At 46.5% G+C, this 17,094-nt stretch overlaps 1 protein-coding gene and 1 non-coding gene across 3 annotated transcripts in view; both read left to right on the plus strand.

Moving 5' to 3' along the window:
• Positions 1-376: 376 nt before the first annotated feature.
• Positions 377-17,094, plus strand: part of EDARADD (EDAR associated via death domain) — a 64,293-nt gene continuing 47,575 nt past the window's right edge. The window contains exons 1-2 of one of the 2 annotated variants that reach the window (XM_069571604.1): positions 377-537; positions 15,763-15,821. In XM_069571604.1, the coding sequence (XP_069427705.1) occupies positions 474-537; positions 15,763-15,821 (123 nt within the window). In that variant the 5' untranslated portion in view covers positions 377-473. Of the gene's footprint in view, positions 538-1,304; positions 1,920-15,762; positions 15,822-17,094 lie in introns of those variants that run through there. The other variant, XM_069571605.1, reaches the window with a different exon arrangement.
• TRNAC-ACA (transfer RNA cysteine (anticodon ACA)) lies at positions 14,954-15,025 on the plus strand. The gene has a single exon. It is a non-coding gene; the product is annotated as a tRNA-Cys (tRNA).

The raw sequence follows: 17,094 nt of genomic DNA on the forward strand, positions 1-17,094 counted from the left end.
ATAGGATGAAAGGGAATAATAACCTTTATTATGTATAGTACATTTTCTTTTAAAAAATTAACCTTAAAGTGTGTTTCTGCCACCTGCCTTCTATTTGATATAATAAGACTGGGAGTAATAAAACAATTAATTCAGGGTTTTGAAAAGCAAACCAGCTTTAGAACAATGCTTGAGGTTGTGTTCCTAACTTGATATGTGGTTCTTGAGAACCAACCTCAGAAATAATTCCACCTTCATGAGAAGTAAAGAACCACAAACCAAACCTCAGAATGGATGCTAAAACACCCTTTAAAAAAATTTCCCTTCCTATCAGAAGGCAGACCAAAAGGAAGTTCATCCTCCCACCCACAAATTCCCCAGCAAGCTCTCCGTCAGAAGGTCCACACTCGGTGTGACCTTCTTCTCTGAGCCTCTAGTTCCTTCCACGGCATATTCTAGAGAATAAGGCAACCGTCTGGGATCTGGAGAGTGCCATGGGCCTCAGGACTACTAAACAGATGGGGAGAGGCACAAAGCAGGCCTCTGGTTGCCAAGAGGGTATGTATGATAGATACTTTCTGCTTTCCTGCATTTTTAGAGCTGGGTTTTAGCTAGAGGCTGCTCCTTTCTGATAAATTGACTAAAAGCTATTAGTTATCTCTTTCCAGTTAATTTCTACCTTTCAATTCTTACCTGCGAAGAAAGACAGAGATTATTTTAAACCCTTAAGAGATTCCTTTTAAATTACCTGTAACCACTATATAAAAAAAGATTTATGATTGATGCTAGATTTAGTTAAAATATAACCAACATATATATATTCTTAGTAAAGGATTCCAGTCGTGCGCACATAACTGGAATAAAATGAAATGAAAATTAAAAATTTAAAATACCTTTTTTTTTTTTTTTGCTTTTAAATGTTTTTTAATACAAAAATATCCATACACAATCTTCCAAACACAAAGGCCAGTCTCCGCCTTTGGGGTACCCGGTGCTACCGCCAGTTTTGAGACAAAAACTGGAAATTCACTTCTGGGGGGATATACTGAAATGTAGATTTAAGAGCTGCCGGTCGGGGGCGGGGGGAGGGTGGAAATGGCATTTAAGTTCAGAAGTTGTATTTAGACTTTCGTTTATTAAAGAACCGATTCGGCATTTCCAAGGGAATGCTAAGCTATCTTTCTAGCGAGGCTGTGCGACCGTGTATCACGCCTCCTCTTCTCACTCCTTTTGTGTTGCACTTAACCTGGAGGTCATGTAATAACCAATGCCAAAGAAAAATCAAAACAGAAATTATTAGCGTGTGCCATCATGCAGCGGCGTTCACTGCCTAAAGATCAGGAAATGGTTTAAATATCAGATCGCCGCCAGGCATCTCAGCCCAGGCCTGTGCGCGGAGGAAAGTTGCGTCCGGATTCGGGGCGAGATGAGGCGCCCGTAGGGCGACCCGTGACTGCAGCCAGGTTTTAAGGCTAATTAATAATTGCTTCGCCGCCGGTGCCGGGCAGCAGACACGCGAGCTCCGCGGCGGGACCTGCCGGGGGACCCGGACGCGGGACTGGAAGGGCGCCCGCGGCGGGCGCTGGGAGTCCCGGGCAGCAGGGGACTCCTCCCCACGCTCCGGCCTGTGGGACCCGCGTTCCCGCCCGCGCCTCCGCAGGGCTGGGGGGCGGGGGGGATCGGGACGCGCGAGCAGGGGCTTTGCTAATTGCCAAGCAGGAAGTGAGCGCGGGGAAGAGCTGCGGAGGAGGAGACGGAGGAGGCGCTGGAGGAGGAGGGGCGCGCGGAGCCACTGAGATCTGCTCCCCGCGCGTCGGGACTGCAGGGCTCCCTGGCTCAGCACCCGGCTCTCCCCAGTCCCGGAGGCCGCCCAGGCCCCTCGGGCGCCCGTCGGCCCCACCCCGCCCCCATGGCTTCTCCGGACGACCCTCTGCGCGCAGGTAAGGTGACACCGCGCCGCGCCCTCACCTGGAGCGGGGACCGCGGGTCGCGACGCCAGCGGCTGCGGCAGGGCTGTCGGGGCCGAGCTCCCTGCGAGCCCTGAGGGGCGACCTGGGACCACCCTGGACCGCGGCGCCCCACCCAGGGTCGCTCAGGTCGGATCGGGAGACGGCGGAGGCGCCCGGGCCCCGAGGGAGCGGCCGCTGGGGGCACCCGCCTCCTGCGCCCCCCGCAGCCCCCGTCAACCCCTCGGACGCCTGAGACTGCCCTTTCCTCTTCCCGCTCTGTGGCCCCAGCCGCTTTGTTCTGGACCCAGAGTGCCAGGTTGAAACAAGCTTCTCAAACCTCTCAGGCAGAGGAGAGCGCAAGGGGTGGGTGGGGGTGCTTTTCTTCCTCCCGAGCTCGTTCTTTCTCCCCATTCACGTGCTTTTCGTTTCTCCTCTTCTCTCCTCGTTTCACTTTTATTAAATGTTTTGGGTTCTAAATATTGGCTCTTGGAGCTATTTCGTAAACGTATCCGCAAAACAAGCGGTGGATCCCACCTGTGGGATCCCACCTGTAGAGGCCTTTGATTAGAACGGCCGCTAGTTCTGTCCTTATCGTTAAACATTGTTTGTACCTGAAGCCAGGATCCATCCTTTTCTTCCATCTGACTTGAAGTTAAGAACCGTAAAACACTGTGTTGCACCTGAGGTCAGGATCTAGCTGTTGATCTCACTTGAATTTAGAATCTTTCTCAGACTTCATCTTGGAGAATTCTGTCTTTCCTCTCCCATAACCTTGGCTAATCCTCAGTGGATGTTTGTTGAACACCCAAATGAATGAATGATGTATCCCCCAGAGCACACTGGGGCTGTTTCTAGTTTTGTTTAGGCAGGAAAGGTTAGGGAGAAACCCAGGTATATGGAACTGCTTAAAGACGTGTTTCCTATTTTATTTCTTGGGCAGCATGGGAGCTTGACTGTTTCATTGTTCACTTGGGGCTTGAGCAGTTAGGAGGAGACAGAAAGTACCTGGAGCTGAGTCAGAAGATCACTAAATTGGCATTGTGTTGTGCTGGGTCTGGGAGGGCTTCCTGGAGATCTTAAAGGAAGATCTAAATTTTTCTTCAAGTAGGGAATGGTAAACATTTTATCTATAAGAAATGGAAAATAAATGCATTGTTTGGATATCCTTCTCCTCCCTCATTCTCATTGTTTGAAAAAACAAGAGAAATTAAGGGAGAAATTCTGCCCCTGCCCCCCAACTCTCGTCTCCACATACACCTCCTCTTCTGAAAACCTAACTGACTAGGTACAAGAGGTGTCAAGCTAGATTTTATGAATGGTGGTTTTAGATCTTACTAAATGATGATGGTGAGGGAGATTCAAAAATATCTTTATAGGGACCCGTTGAATGGGGATATATAGAAAGTCTGCTTGGGCCCCCCACTCCCCCCCAGTCAGTGGCACCAGAGAAGGTGGGGGCTGGGACACAGCATCACACATAAAAGCGTCAGTGAGTCAAAAGTATGATGAGTCCACCAGGGCAACTAGTGGGATCTTAGATGGCAGTAATAGCATTGCAGGATCCAGAATTTCAGTCGTGGTACTTAGTCTGTGTGGCCCAGCCAAGATGGACGCACACAACCCGAAACAAAGGGACTTGGAATCCCAGCACATGTGGTAGGACGAGAGAGCTCAGGATGTCATTCGGTATGAACCTGTCTCTTGACTTTTAAAAGGTAGAACCTAAGCTTATGGTGGGCTCTTTTTGGCTTCCTACAAAGAATGGGGATCGTAGAGATGTCTCTGTCACTTGCAGAGATGCTTAGGAACATCTTCAGGCATCTGAATATACCCTCATGTCCATTCCCACTCTGGAATTCTATCATCAATTAGATAGAGTTCTTCCATTAAAAAGAAAGATTTAAAAATGACTTCTTTCTGATGTCTCATTTCATTTCTATAACCACCAGGACACACCCACTTGCCCCTTTCATTTCTGTAATGAAGCCACAAGTGGTGATAATGTGAAACTTGTTAAATGGAATTTTCCCGTCTCTACCCCAAACCCAGTTACCATGCTCTCACCTAATTTCCTGCACTGACCTCCCAACTTGTGTTTCCACACCCACTCTTGCTTTCCACCAACCTGATCACCTAAAAGTGACTAGAGTGACCTTTTAATATCAACTCAGACCTGTCCTTCCTCTACTTAGAAACCTGAGCTGACTTTCGCATATATCTCAGTCCTTTAACAGTGTACTCTGTTATGGACCTCTAGGTCTCCCTTCAGTTGGTGAGCCTGCTCTGTCTCTCTGGGTTGCAGCCACGCCACCTCCTCTGTATCCTTGAGAGCCTTGGACCACCTGCCTCCTGGCCTTTGCACATGGAAGACCCCCTTCAAGTTCCTGTCCGCTCATCACCCCGCTCCAGTTATCTCCTGCTCACCATTCAGATTTCAGATAAAAATGGATAAAGATCTGGCTCTACGTTACACACTCTTGGTGTACCCTTCCAGCGCTTGTCACCGTTTCTAGCCATGAAATTTCACCATTGTCTTTCTCCCCCATTTATGAGTTCTTAGACAGAAGGCTCGACAGTTTATCTCCAACACCCGGGCCCGTACACAGCACATAGTAAGCCTTGGCTAAATACTTGTCATCTCAGTAAATGAATTGTTGTTCAGTCACTCCATCATGTCCAACTCTGCAGCCCCATGAACTGCAGCACACCAGGCTTCCCTGTCCTTCAACGTCTCCCAGAGTTTGATCACACTCGTGTCCATTGAGTCAGTGATGCCATCCTACCATCTCATCTTCTGTCGTCCCCTTCTCCTCCTGCCTTCAATCTTTCCCAGCATCAGGGTCTTTTCCAATGATTCAGTTCTCCCCATTAGGTGGAGAAAGTATTGGAGCTTCAGCTTCAGCATCAATCCTTCCAGTGAATATTCAGGGTTGATTTTCTTTAGGATTGACTGGTTTGATCTCCCTGCAGTTCAAGGGACTCTCAGGAGTCTTCTCCCACACCACAGTTTGTGGGGATCAATTCTTTGGTGCTCAACCTTTTTTACTGTACAGTTCTTAATATCCATATGTAACTACTGGAAAAACCATAGCGTTGACTATACGGACCTTTGTAGGCAAATGAATGGAAAATATAAAATGTAAATACCTATGCCTCAAACTATGACAAACTTAGCATATTAAAAAGCAGAGACATTACTTTGCCAACAAAGGTCCCTATAGTCAAAGTTATGGTTTTTCCAGTAGTCATGTATGGATGTGAGAGTTGGACCATAAAGAAGGCTGAGCGCTGAAGAATTGATGTTTTGAACTGTGGTGTTGGAGAAGACTCTTGAGATTCCCTTGGACTGCAGGGAGATCAAACCAGTCAATTCTAAAGAAAATCAACCCTGAATATTCACTGGAAGGATTGATGCTGAAGCTGAAGCTCCAATACTTTGGCTACCTCATGCAAAGAGCCAACTCATTGGAAAAGACCCTGATGCTGGGAAAGATTGAAGGCAGGAGGAGAAGGGGATGACAGAGGATGAGATGGCTAGATGGCATCACCGACTCAATGGACATGAGTGTGAGGAAACTCTGGGAGATGTTGAAGGACAGGGAAGCCTGGCGTGCTACAATCCATAGGGTTGCAAAGAATCATGCACAACTTAGCAACTGCACAATGCCTTAAACTGTGGGCAGCAAAAGCTCTTCCCATGTTGGCATCTTAGAAACTGATTCATCGAGTTAGATATGTTAACTGTGTTCACCTTGTAAAGTTGAAAAATAATAAAAATCTCGGTATATCCACATGCATATAACAAAGGTGAATAGTATTATACTGTATGATCTTAATTTAAAAAACAACTCTTTACACTAAAAATTTACATTGGAAGGAAAATAGTCGTGCTGGTTACAGTGTAGTCAGTCTCTGTCTCTACCACTAATAAACCGTCCAACATGGAATGAGTCAGAATTGCCTGCTGAATAGGAATAAAATCTGGTTTGCATTCATACAGATATTAAGGAGAGGAAGAAGGAGGCTTTGAAAGTCGAGAGAGCTGGGGAGGTGGAAGAGTTCATGGCTTCCTTGCAGTGAGTTAAGTGCCCCGGGCCACAGAGCACATCAGCGTATATTCTGCCTTTGTGCATTCTCTGGGTCCTGTTTGCACTGCACAGTGGGGCTGCTCTCTGGGAGCCCTAGCCCTAGATACTGGCTCAGGACAGCCCCTTAGGTGGCCTCTCACCTCTCTTGCACCCCTCTGAGCCTTCCTGGCTTGGATGGGTCTGAGGTGGCACCCTGTCCTTCTGGCAAACACCAGTAGCACTAAACCAGGGCTAAAGTGGGAGCATCCTTGTTATCAAAGCTAGACCAGTCAGTTCTTTCTCCACCAGAAAGTGGTGACAGGCTGCGATTTCCCTTTCTTCCTTCCCCTTCCTATGGGTTTTTCCAATGCCCACTTCCTCTCTTTCCCTTCCTCACCATGCCTCTAAGTTTCCTTCTCTCTACCCAAGTGTTTCCCCTCGTCTGTGTCTCCTCTTCCGTCCCTGGGTTCGTCTCTTCCTCTCCTCTCCCCTTCCCTCGCCCGCTTCGATTGGACCCCCTCGGCTTGGCCCCCATCCAGAGGCACACCTTCTTGATCCCTGGTTCCTTCTCAGCTTGTTCAGCCCCTGCTCTGAGGTCCAAGGAGGACAGAGCAGGGCTGCCGCCTAAGACGGGGAAGAAGATTACACAGCGCTCCTGCCCTGAGAGCTTCTGTAATCCTGAATACGGTTAGGACTCTAGGGCTTCTTTAGACTCAGGAGTGAAAACAGCTGTAGGTCAAAAGAAAAGCTTAGGTACAAAAAATAATAACAAAGGAAAAATAAATTAACTCTGATATCACAGGTTCAAAGAATTGCCTTTAATTCTTCACTAAGAAGCATAAGAGGCCTCACTCTCTTGGCTCCTGAGACTTGAGAAAGCCAGTAAGCTGTGACACGCTTTCCTCTTTGTTTCCCTGAAAGAACATCTTTAGAGGAGATCTTTGAACTTCCTCTGAAAAACTGTCTCGAGGAACTTTTGGCCCTTATCTAACGTGATTCATAAAGGGAGATGTCTGGACATGACCGGGCTGCTCTTGGGCAGCTTGCCCATGTATGTGTTTCTGTGCTGGGCAGCTCTCCTCCGTCATTCCTGGTGGAGAGGCTGCCAGCTGCAGTCCACGGGCTCCAGGACTCCTGGGAATTCTCATCTGGAAGCTGATGAGAGCTGGGTCTTTGAGTGGATGATGGGTAGATGGGATTTTGCATTTAGAGTTGATGCTGGCATGATGACCACTTTGGGGAATGTTGGGTGAATGTATTTTGCACATGGGAAGGACATGAACTTGAGGGCCTGAGAGTGAATCGTTACAGGTTGAACTCTTCCCTGCACCCCACAAATTTTGTTGGCATCGTAACCCCCAATAACTCACAATGTGACTTTATTTGGGAATAGAGTCTTTACAGAAGCAGTCAAAATGAAGTCATTAGAGTGGGCTGTCATGCAACGTGACTGGTACCCTTATGAGAAGGGAAATCCTGGGCGCAGAAATCCCCCTCCCCCTCCCCATAGGAGAGCCTGTCATCAAGTGACCAGTGCATGGACCATGTCTGGCACCCTGAAGGTAGTGGAAAACAGGCAGATTTTGAAGTCAGAAAGTCCCAGATCCAAATTCTGGCTCTTCCTTTGCCCTGTGACTTTGGACACTCAGTATGGACAAAGGAGAGACATGGTCCTTTCTCAGGTGGCTCTGAGGATGAACTGGGGCTCTGTGCAAACCAGGCAGCCCTGAGGGGGCACTGTGTAAGAGGGAGCTGTAATTGTAACTGGGCTTCCTGTGACTTTCACCTGAAGATGCTCCTTTCCCTGTGGGGCCTGTACTTTTCACTCCTCATGGACTTAAAAAAAATCATATACATATATGTAGAGTATTTATTTATTTTCTTTTGTCTGCGCCATGCAGGATCCTAGTTTCCCAACTAGAGATCGAACCCATGTCCCCTACACTGGGAATGCGGCATCTTAACCCCTGGGCCACCAGGGAAGTCCCCACTCGTGAACTTACAAAGCTGGAAGAGCATGGGGAGGCTCTCTGTTCACCCCTGAATAGTGAAGACTGGTATCTTGAGGCCCAGAGAAGTAAGTGGGCCTCACTTGCTCTCACTTGCTCTCACCTGGGGCTCTGGGAGCCGGGCTGGGTGTCCCTCCAGCTGCCCAGTGACATCAGTTCACCATTGGGTTTTGCTCATGCCTTTTGAGGAGCTCCCCAGGAGATGCTCATATGAATGAAACATCTTCTCACTGCCGGCAGTGAGATCCTCTTTGGCCAGTTACCAGCTCATTTGGGGTGATCTCTGGTTTGTGTGGGGTACTAGTGGTAAAGAACCTGCCTGCCAGTGCAGGAGAGGAAAGAGATGGGGTTCGATTCCTAGGTTGGGAAGATCCCAGGAGGAGGAAATGGCAACCCACTGCAGTATTCTTGCCTGAAGAATCCCATTGACAGAGGAGCCTCATGGGCTATGGTCCATAAGGGTTGCAAAGAACTGGACATGACTGGAGCGACGTAGCATGCACTGCCTCGTGTAGAGTCACCGACCCAGGAGAGTGGAGGCAGCTTTGGGAGAGTGTAGTGGCAGCCAGTAGCAGTAGGAAGGTCCCCACCAGCCCCTCACTGACCTGCTGGCCTTGCCTCCTTGGAGCTCACGTGGTCCTTCTTTTTGTGTCCGCTCCTTTGTGCCCTTGTCTTGTCTGATATCAGAACCATGTCTGGAGGCCCAGCCTGCTGTTACCTGGGGCCTGTAAAAATAAACATTTTAAAGCTTCAAAGTAAACTATTTTATTTTATACTTAATAATATTGTCAACATGTGGGTCCAAGAGCTCTAAGAAAATACTTTAGGACAAATGCTTACTGCTAGACTGGTCTCAAATAACCAGGATCAGCCCTCCTCCAGATAATCTTTGGGTACACAACATGGGCCTGGGAGAACAAGCATGAAGGGGGCCACCTCGGGCCTGGTTCTGGGTCTGTGGGCGGATTTGACACTAAGGAAGAACATCATCCCCAGCCTGGTCCAAGTCAGAGGCTGGTACAGTTACAACCATTCGAGTGAAAATAATAAAAAACAGAAACAAAAATGGAACTTCCCTGGTGGTCCAGTGGTGAAGAATCTGCTTTCCAATGTAGGGGATGCAAGTTTGATCCCTGGCTGGGGAACTAAGATCCCACATGCTAAGAGGCACTTAAGCGCACTTGCTGTAACTGTTGGGCCCATGCGCTGCAACTGGAGAACCCCCACCCCACAATGAAAGATCCCGTGTGCCACAGCTAAGATCTGATGCAGCCAAATAAATAAATTAAATAATAATAATAATAAAAGACCTCAGAGTCCTTCAAAGACTAGTTCTAAACCCGTTGTGGATGTGACTGGTGGTAGAAGCAAGGTCTGATGCTGTAAAGAGCAATATTGCAAAGGAACCTGCAATGTTAGGTCCATGAATCAAGGCAAATTGAAGTGGTCAAACAGGAGATGGCAAGAGTGAACATTGAAATTCAGCGAACTAAACTGGACTGGAATGGGTGAATTTAACTCAGAATACCATTATATCTACTACTGTGGGCAGGAATCCCTTAGAAGAAATAGTGAACGAAAGAGTCCAAAATGCAGTATACTTGGGTGCAGTCTCAAAAACAACAGAATGATCTCTGTTTGTTTCCAAGGCAAACCATTCAATATCACAGTAATCCAAGTCTATGCCCCAATCAGTAATGCTGAAGAAGCTGAAGTTGAATGGTTCTATGAAGACCTACAAGACCTTTTAGAACTAACGCCCGAAAAAGATGTCCTTTTCATTATAGGGGACTGGCATGCAAAAGTAGGAAGTCAAGAAACACCTGTAGTAACAGGCAAATTTGGCCTTGGAGTACAGAATGAAGCAGGGCAAAGGCTAATAGAGTTTTGCCAAGAGAACGCACTGGTCATAGCAAACACCTTCTTCCAACAACACAAGAGAAGACTCTACACATGGACATCACCAGATGATCAACACCAAAATCAGATTGATTATATTCTTTGCAGCCAAAGATGGAAAAGCTCTATAGAGTCAGCAAAAACAAGACCGGGAGCTGGCTGTGGCTCAGATCATCAACTCCTTCTTGCCAAATTCAGACTTAAATTGAAGAAAGTAGGGAAAACCACTAGATCATTCAGGTATGACCTAAATCAAATCCCTTATGATTATACAGTGGAAGTGAGAGATAGATTTAAGGGCCTAGATCTGATAGACAGAGTGCTTGATGAACTATGGACAGAGGTTCATGACATTGTATAGGAGACAAGGAGCAAGACCATCCCCAAGAAAAAGAAATGCAAAAAAGCAAAATAGCTGTCTGGGGAGGCCTTATAAATACCTGTGAAAAGAAGAGAAGGGAAAAGCAAAGAAGGAAAGGAAAGATATATCCATTTGAATGCAGAGTTCTAAAGAATAGCAGGGAGAGATAAGAAAGCCTTCCTCAGTGATCAGTGCAAAGAAATAGAGGAAAATAATAGAATATTATTTTCTATTGAAATAGTGACTAGAGATCTCTTCAAGACTATTAGAGATACCAAGGGAAAATTTCTTGCACAGATGGGCTCAATAAAGGGCAGAAATTATATGGACCTGGCAGAAGCAGAAGATACTAAGAAGAGGTGGCAAGAATACACAGGAGAACTGTACAAAAAAGATCTTCATGATCCAAATAATCACGATGGTGTGATCACTCACCTAGAGCCAGACATCCTGGAATGTGAAGTCAAGTGGGCCTTAGGAAGCATCACTATGAACAAAGCTAGTGGAGGTGATGGAATTCCAGCTGAGCTATTTCAAATCCTGAAAGATGATGCTGTGAAAGTGCTGCACTCAGTATGCCAGCAAATTCGGAAAATTCAGCATTCACCACCTGACTGGAAAAGTCAGTTTTCATTCCAATCCCAAAGAAAGGCAAAGCCAAAGAATGCTCAAACTACCGCACACTTGCACTCATCTCACATGCTAGCAAAGTAATGCTCAAAATTCTCCAAGCCAAGCTTCAGTAGTATGTGATCCGTCAACTTCCAGATGTTCAAGATGATGTTAGAAAAGGCAGAGGAACCAGAGATCAAATTGCCAACATCTGCTGGATCATGGAAAAAGCAAGAGAGTTCCAGAAAAACATCTATTTCTGCTTTATTGACTATGCCAAAGCCTTTGACTGTGTGGATCACAAGAAACTGTGGAAAATTCTGAAAGAGTTGGGAATACCAGACCACCTGACCTGCCTCTTGAGAAATCTGTATGCAGGTCAAGAAGCAACAGTTGGAACTGGACATGGAACAACAGAGTGGTTCCAAATAGGAAAAGGAGGACGTCAAGGCTGTATGTTGTCACCCTGCTCATTTAACTTCTATGCAGAGTACATCATGAGAAACGCTGGGCTGGATGAGCATAAGCTGGAATCAAGATTGCTGGGAGAAATATCAGTAACCTCAGATATGCAGATGACACCACCCTTATGGCAGAAAGTGAAGAAGAATTAAAGAGCCTCTTGATGAAAGTGAAAGAGCAGAGTGAAAAAGTTGGCTTAAAGCTCAACATTCAGAAAATGAAGATCACAGCATTCAGTCCCATCACTTCATGGGAAATAGATGGGGAAACAGTGGCTGACTTTATATTTTTGGGCTCCAAAATCACTGCAGATGGTGACTGCAGCCATGAAATTAAAAGATGCTTGTTTCTTGGAAGGAAAGTTATGACCAACCTAGATAACATATTAGAAAGCAGAGACATTACTTTGCCAACAAAGGTCCATCTAGTCAAGGCTATGGTTTTTCCAGTAGTCATGTATGCATGTGAGAGTTGGACTGTAAAGAAAGGTGAGCACCGAAGAACTGATGCTTTTGAACTGTAGTGTTGGAGAAGACTTCTTGAGAGTCCCTTGGACTGCAAGGAGATCCAAGCAGTCCATCCTAAAGGAGATTAGTCCTGGGTGTTCATTGGAAGGAATGATGTTGAAGCTGAAGCTCCAGTACTTTGGCCACCTCATGGGAAGAGCTGACTCAGTTGAAAAGACCCTGATGCTGGGAAAGATTGAGGGCAAGAGAAGGGGACAACAGAGGATAAGATGGTTGGATGGTATCACTGACACAATGGACATGGGTTTGGGTAAACTCTGGGAGTTGGTGATGGATAGGGAGGCCTGGTGTGCAGCGGTTCATGGGGTTGCAAAGAGTCGGATGTAACTGAACTGAACTGAAACCCGTTGCCTTGCTGGATTGCCCTTTCACTCTGCTGTTGTGCTTCCAAAAACAACAACGACAAAAATTAAATTCTCCTTGCCCTTCTCATTTTAAATTTCATTTATTCTCAGAGATTTCAGACCAAAGCAAGAGCCTTTGGGCCTCCAAACACTTGTGGTTGGCAGCCCGTATTTTCCTGTTCACCCCATCACCCTCTGAGGCGCAGATTCTCAGGGGGAGTCATTCCCAAATCTGGACCAGAGTAACACTGACCAGCTGGGTGTGGAAACCAGCCACCTGGACCCCCTCGTGTTACAGGCGAAGAGCCTGAGGCTGAGAACGATTATTTGAGTCATGCACGGTCACGGTGTCCCTCAGACCTCTAGGTCTCAGTGGGGTGGTGGCGAGACCCACGCCTTCCCCCGAAGCTCTGTGCGCCTTCCCTCTAACTGTTCAACTTGCGTCCTCACTGCTGCTTTGGGGGTATTTCTGCCTTTTCCCAGCTGTCTCCTCCATTTTCTTCTTTATTTTTTTCCTTTTACTTCCTCTCACATTAATGTCTCTATAGGAAAGAAGCCCCGCATGTCATAGGATACCTGCACAGGATACCTGCTAAATTTCCACACCCGTGGTGGAGATAATCATTTAAAGTATTATCATCCAAGGACTTCCCTGGCCATCCAGTGGTTGAGATTCTGTGCTTCCACTGCAGGGGGCACAGGTTTGATCTCTGATCAGGGAACTAAGATCCCCCAGGCCACTCAGCCAAAAAAAGAAAAAAAAAAGGTATTGTCATTCAGATACACTTTAAGGAAAATGAAATGGTTGAGACTAGGCTGTGATTGGAGGAGGGAAGAAGGGACCTGAGGCTCCTCAGTGTGTCTTCCACTACCCACTCCCTATCCAAGAGCCAGAACATGAGAAGGACGGAAAAACAAAACTGGAAAAGCAAATGCAAGCGTCCGGCTAGACCTAGCTGAAGTCCACTAATGTGTCATGTTCTTTTTCATCTCTAAGCCTTCGCCTGTGTTGTTCCCTCTGTCTAGTATGCTTTCCCCTCCCTGACTCTTTCTCCTGGCAGGCTCCACCTCAACCTTCCAGACTCTGGAATCACTTCCTGTGCAGGCTCTTTGCTCTCCACCAGGCACCCCAGGTCAGGCTTGCGTTCCTCCCATGTGTTTCCATGTCATTCGGCATTTCTCCTGTCTTCGCACCATGTGGTCTGTATTATAATTGTCTGTTATTTGAGCAGCAGGAGTTCTGTAAACTCAGAACGGAGTTAGCAACACAGTTTGTTCTTATTGTCTTTATATCGATTGAAACTCAAGTCTGAGTCTGTCATCTGCTGGGCTGGCAGGAAATTCCATTTCAGTTTGAACTGGGCTCCTTCCTTAATGTAACACAGGAGTCTAAGAGGATGATATGGTGCTTGGAAAAGGAAGGGCCTTGAATTTTTTGTGCATCAGAGTCCAAGCCTGAGAAGACTCTGAGATCTAGGAGCCCTCTGTTTCTGTGCCAGACCCACATCATGGGATTTCTTTGCTGGGGCTGGGAACCCTGGGACCCAGGGGCTAGCCCCCTCTGTGCATTCCGTAATGTGATCTTGCCACCTGTGGGCTCTGCCAGGGACAAGGGCACAGTCCCTACTTGTGGAGTTGCACGTGTCTGTCCCCTGCTCCGTGGGGGGACACTGGCAAAAGCTCTCTCCGTCTGCACCCACTTCTGTGGGCCACCTCCTTTAATCTCTTCATTGACTGTAGCCCATCATAAAACAGATAGAGAGATGTTCCCTTCACATGACTTTTTGTTTGGGCATTGTCAACACCCGCAGAGAGAAGAATGTGAAAAGCCCAGACACAGTCTCAATGAAAGACGTCTAGGGAGAAGGAACAAGCCTCCACAGGCTGTCCTGTCCTGTTTGTTTGGATGCCCCAAGGCATTCCCAGGACCTAGGACCTGGGCCACGTTCTGTACTTCATGATGATCTCGGAGAAAAAGGAAAGTTGAATCTTGACCAGTCTAAGGCTGCCCCTTAGGGTTTTGCAGCTTGTGTGCTGACTGCACAAATACTGAGGATCCCACTCAGATATGGTTATCGAGCAAGATAGTTTTCCAGCAGATGTTTCCTAAAGTGTCTAGTAAAGGGGGAGCTTTTTTTTTCTCTCTAATTTTCTTTCTCAAAGTTATAATCAAATCGTTGCTGACCTGGGTCCTTGGACTCTAATCAGTTGTTGTAATTCAGTCACTCAGTCGTGTCGGGAGTCTTTGGGACCACAGGGACTGCAGCACGCAAGGCTTCCCTGTCTTTTAATCAATAGAAACTGATAAGAAACCAGATCAGGAATTCAGGCTAGGCTTTACTTTGAGTGAAAACAAGAAAACAGGCGCCCTTGCTCTCTACAGAGGGCAGGCTAGTTCCTTAAGTGGGGCGAGGGTGGGGATGGACCAGAGGGCTGGCTTGAGTGGTCTGCCCAGCCCCGCGGTGGTGCTGTGTGCAGGGATCACATGCAGTTCCCTGCCTTGTGCCCAGTGCCTCAGAAATGGCATTTGGTTTGTGCCCTTTTTGTGATCCTTATTGTATGCTGTTCATAACTTGCCCCAACTACACATGCACACAGTTATTTTCAGTCCCTTATAGTTTCTTTGTATCTGTTGCTCAAGGAGATATTTGTCAGGTGTGAGCACTGCAGTAAAGAGTCCCAGGTCCCAGTCTGTCTCAAAGTCCAAAGTGTAAAAGAGTCATTAATTAATATCATGTTTGACTTCCCTGGTGGCTCAGACGGTAAAGCGTCTGCCTACAATGCAGGGGACCCAGGTTCGATCCCTGGGTTGGGAAGATCCTCTGGAGAAGGAAATGGCACCCCACTCCAGTACTCTTGCCTGGAAAATCCCATGGACGGAGGAGCAAGGTAGGCTATAGTCCATGGGGTTGCAAAGAGCTGGACAGGACTGAGCGACTTCACTTTCACTTTGCATCATTTGTAGTTATTTGTACCTCTCAGTGTTTGTAGATGTTTATACGTAAACTGTTACAAAATATGTTTTTTTAATATTATTTCTTTTTGGCTGTGCTGGATCTTCATTGCTGCTGGTGGGCTTTCAGTGGATACAATGGAAAGTGCAAGCAGTGGCTACTCTCTGGCTGCAGTGTCCGGGCTTCTCACCGCGGTGGCCTCTCTTGCTGTAGAGCGCAGGCTCCAGGGCGTGTGGGCTCAGCAGCTGTGGCCCACAAGCTTAGGTGCCCTGCGGCGTGTGAGATCTTCCAGGACCAGGGATCAAACCTGTGTTCTCTACATTGGCAGATGGACTCTTCACCACTGGACCACCAGGGTAGTCCAGATATATATATATATATACATATATATATATTTATTTATTTTAATGTAGTTTGTCTTAATCACTTTCTTGATGCAGACTGGACCCATTCTTTCTTATTTTGTCTCTACTAATGATCGACAGTAAGTTTCTCTCCAAACTGACGGGGGTAGCTTGCATTTATATGAAGACAGTTATCAAAGGATACATTTGTGCTTTTAAGTTAAAGAAAATTCTCTCATTGTGTTTTGTGTATAGATCATTTGGCAAAGGAACCAGTGGAAGACACAGACCCCAGCACTATATCCCTTAATACGGTAGGTTACGCATTTTACATTAATGGTGATGACTTTGGTGTTTTTCCCCCCCCCCCTCTTTGTTAGACTCTGTTCTTGCTTTGCACATGTCAGGAGTGTTCTTCTTAGGTTATGTGAGGTCTTTATCTACTTGTCTTTTTAAATATGTATTTTTATTTATTTTATCTATTTTTTATTTTTTAATTTATTTTAAATTGATTATTTTTTTGGCTACACCATATGGCATGTGGAATCTTATTTCCCCTACCAGGGATGGAACCTGTGTCCTCTGCAATGGAAGGCGAGTTCTTAATCACTGTACCACCAGAGAAGTCTCTGCTTGTCTAATTTTAATACTATCTATTTTTAATGACCCCCTTCTTCAGAAATCAAAATATATAGCTTGAGATTGAAAGAAAAAATATGAACGCCTTACAGTTATGGAGAGCTGCCCATATGTGGGTGGGTATACATTGTCAATTACCTCTTTTACCCCTGAAACAGTCCTGAAAGGTAGGCATTGCCTGCTTCATAGATGAAAAACTGAGACACAAGGGGTGAGGCAAGTTGCCAAACGTGGAAGCATGCCAGGTGGGATTCGAGCCCAGCAGCTGGCTTCGGATCCCTGCCTGCCATCCCGTAACCACTCTGTGGTGTGTCTGCTGTGATGGGAGATTTTATTATTCTGCTGTAGATGAGGATATGGCGATTAGCTGATTTGTAGAAAGTCAGCCAGACTGAAGCCCTGCTCCCCTACTCGATACTGCCTCTTACTTATGACCAGATAAATGCCTTTGACAGCATCGCGTGTGTTAGTGTGCGTGCAGTGTGAGATACATTCCTGGTTTTCAAAGTATCCGGAGAATGTGATCTGTTGAGGCATGAAGAATTGGCATTAATTTAGTTAGAATGGCATAAAATACTCTCAAGATATTTCAGTTCAATGTCTTTAAGTCTTTGGTGGAAACTTCCCTGGTGGTCCAGACTCCATGGTCCCAGTGCATGGGGCCTGGGTTCAACCCCTGATCAGGGAACTAGATCTTACACTCCTCTATTAAGACCCAGCACAGCCAAAAAAAAAGGGGTGATTCGCAAGGCACCTTAATGTCCTAGAAACCTGAAATGTTTGTTTTTATGGTCTTATATTATAACTACAGCACAGTTTAATAAATGTGGATAGCGTAGGGAATCAAACTTTGAGACACTGCAATTATGAAAAAATTCCAGCTCTTAACTCCTGCAAAAGCAGAGTACACAATGACCCTGTGGCCAGGTCTTATGATCCTCTCAGGTG

Source organism: Ovis canadensis, chromosome 25 (genome assembly GCF_042477335.2).
Source record: "Ovis canadensis isolate MfBH-ARS-UI-01 breed Bighorn chromosome 25, ARS-UI_OviCan_v2, whole genome shotgun sequence".
Classification (NCBI taxonomy): domain Eukaryota; kingdom Metazoa; phylum Chordata; class Mammalia; order Artiodactyla; family Bovidae; genus Ovis; species Ovis canadensis.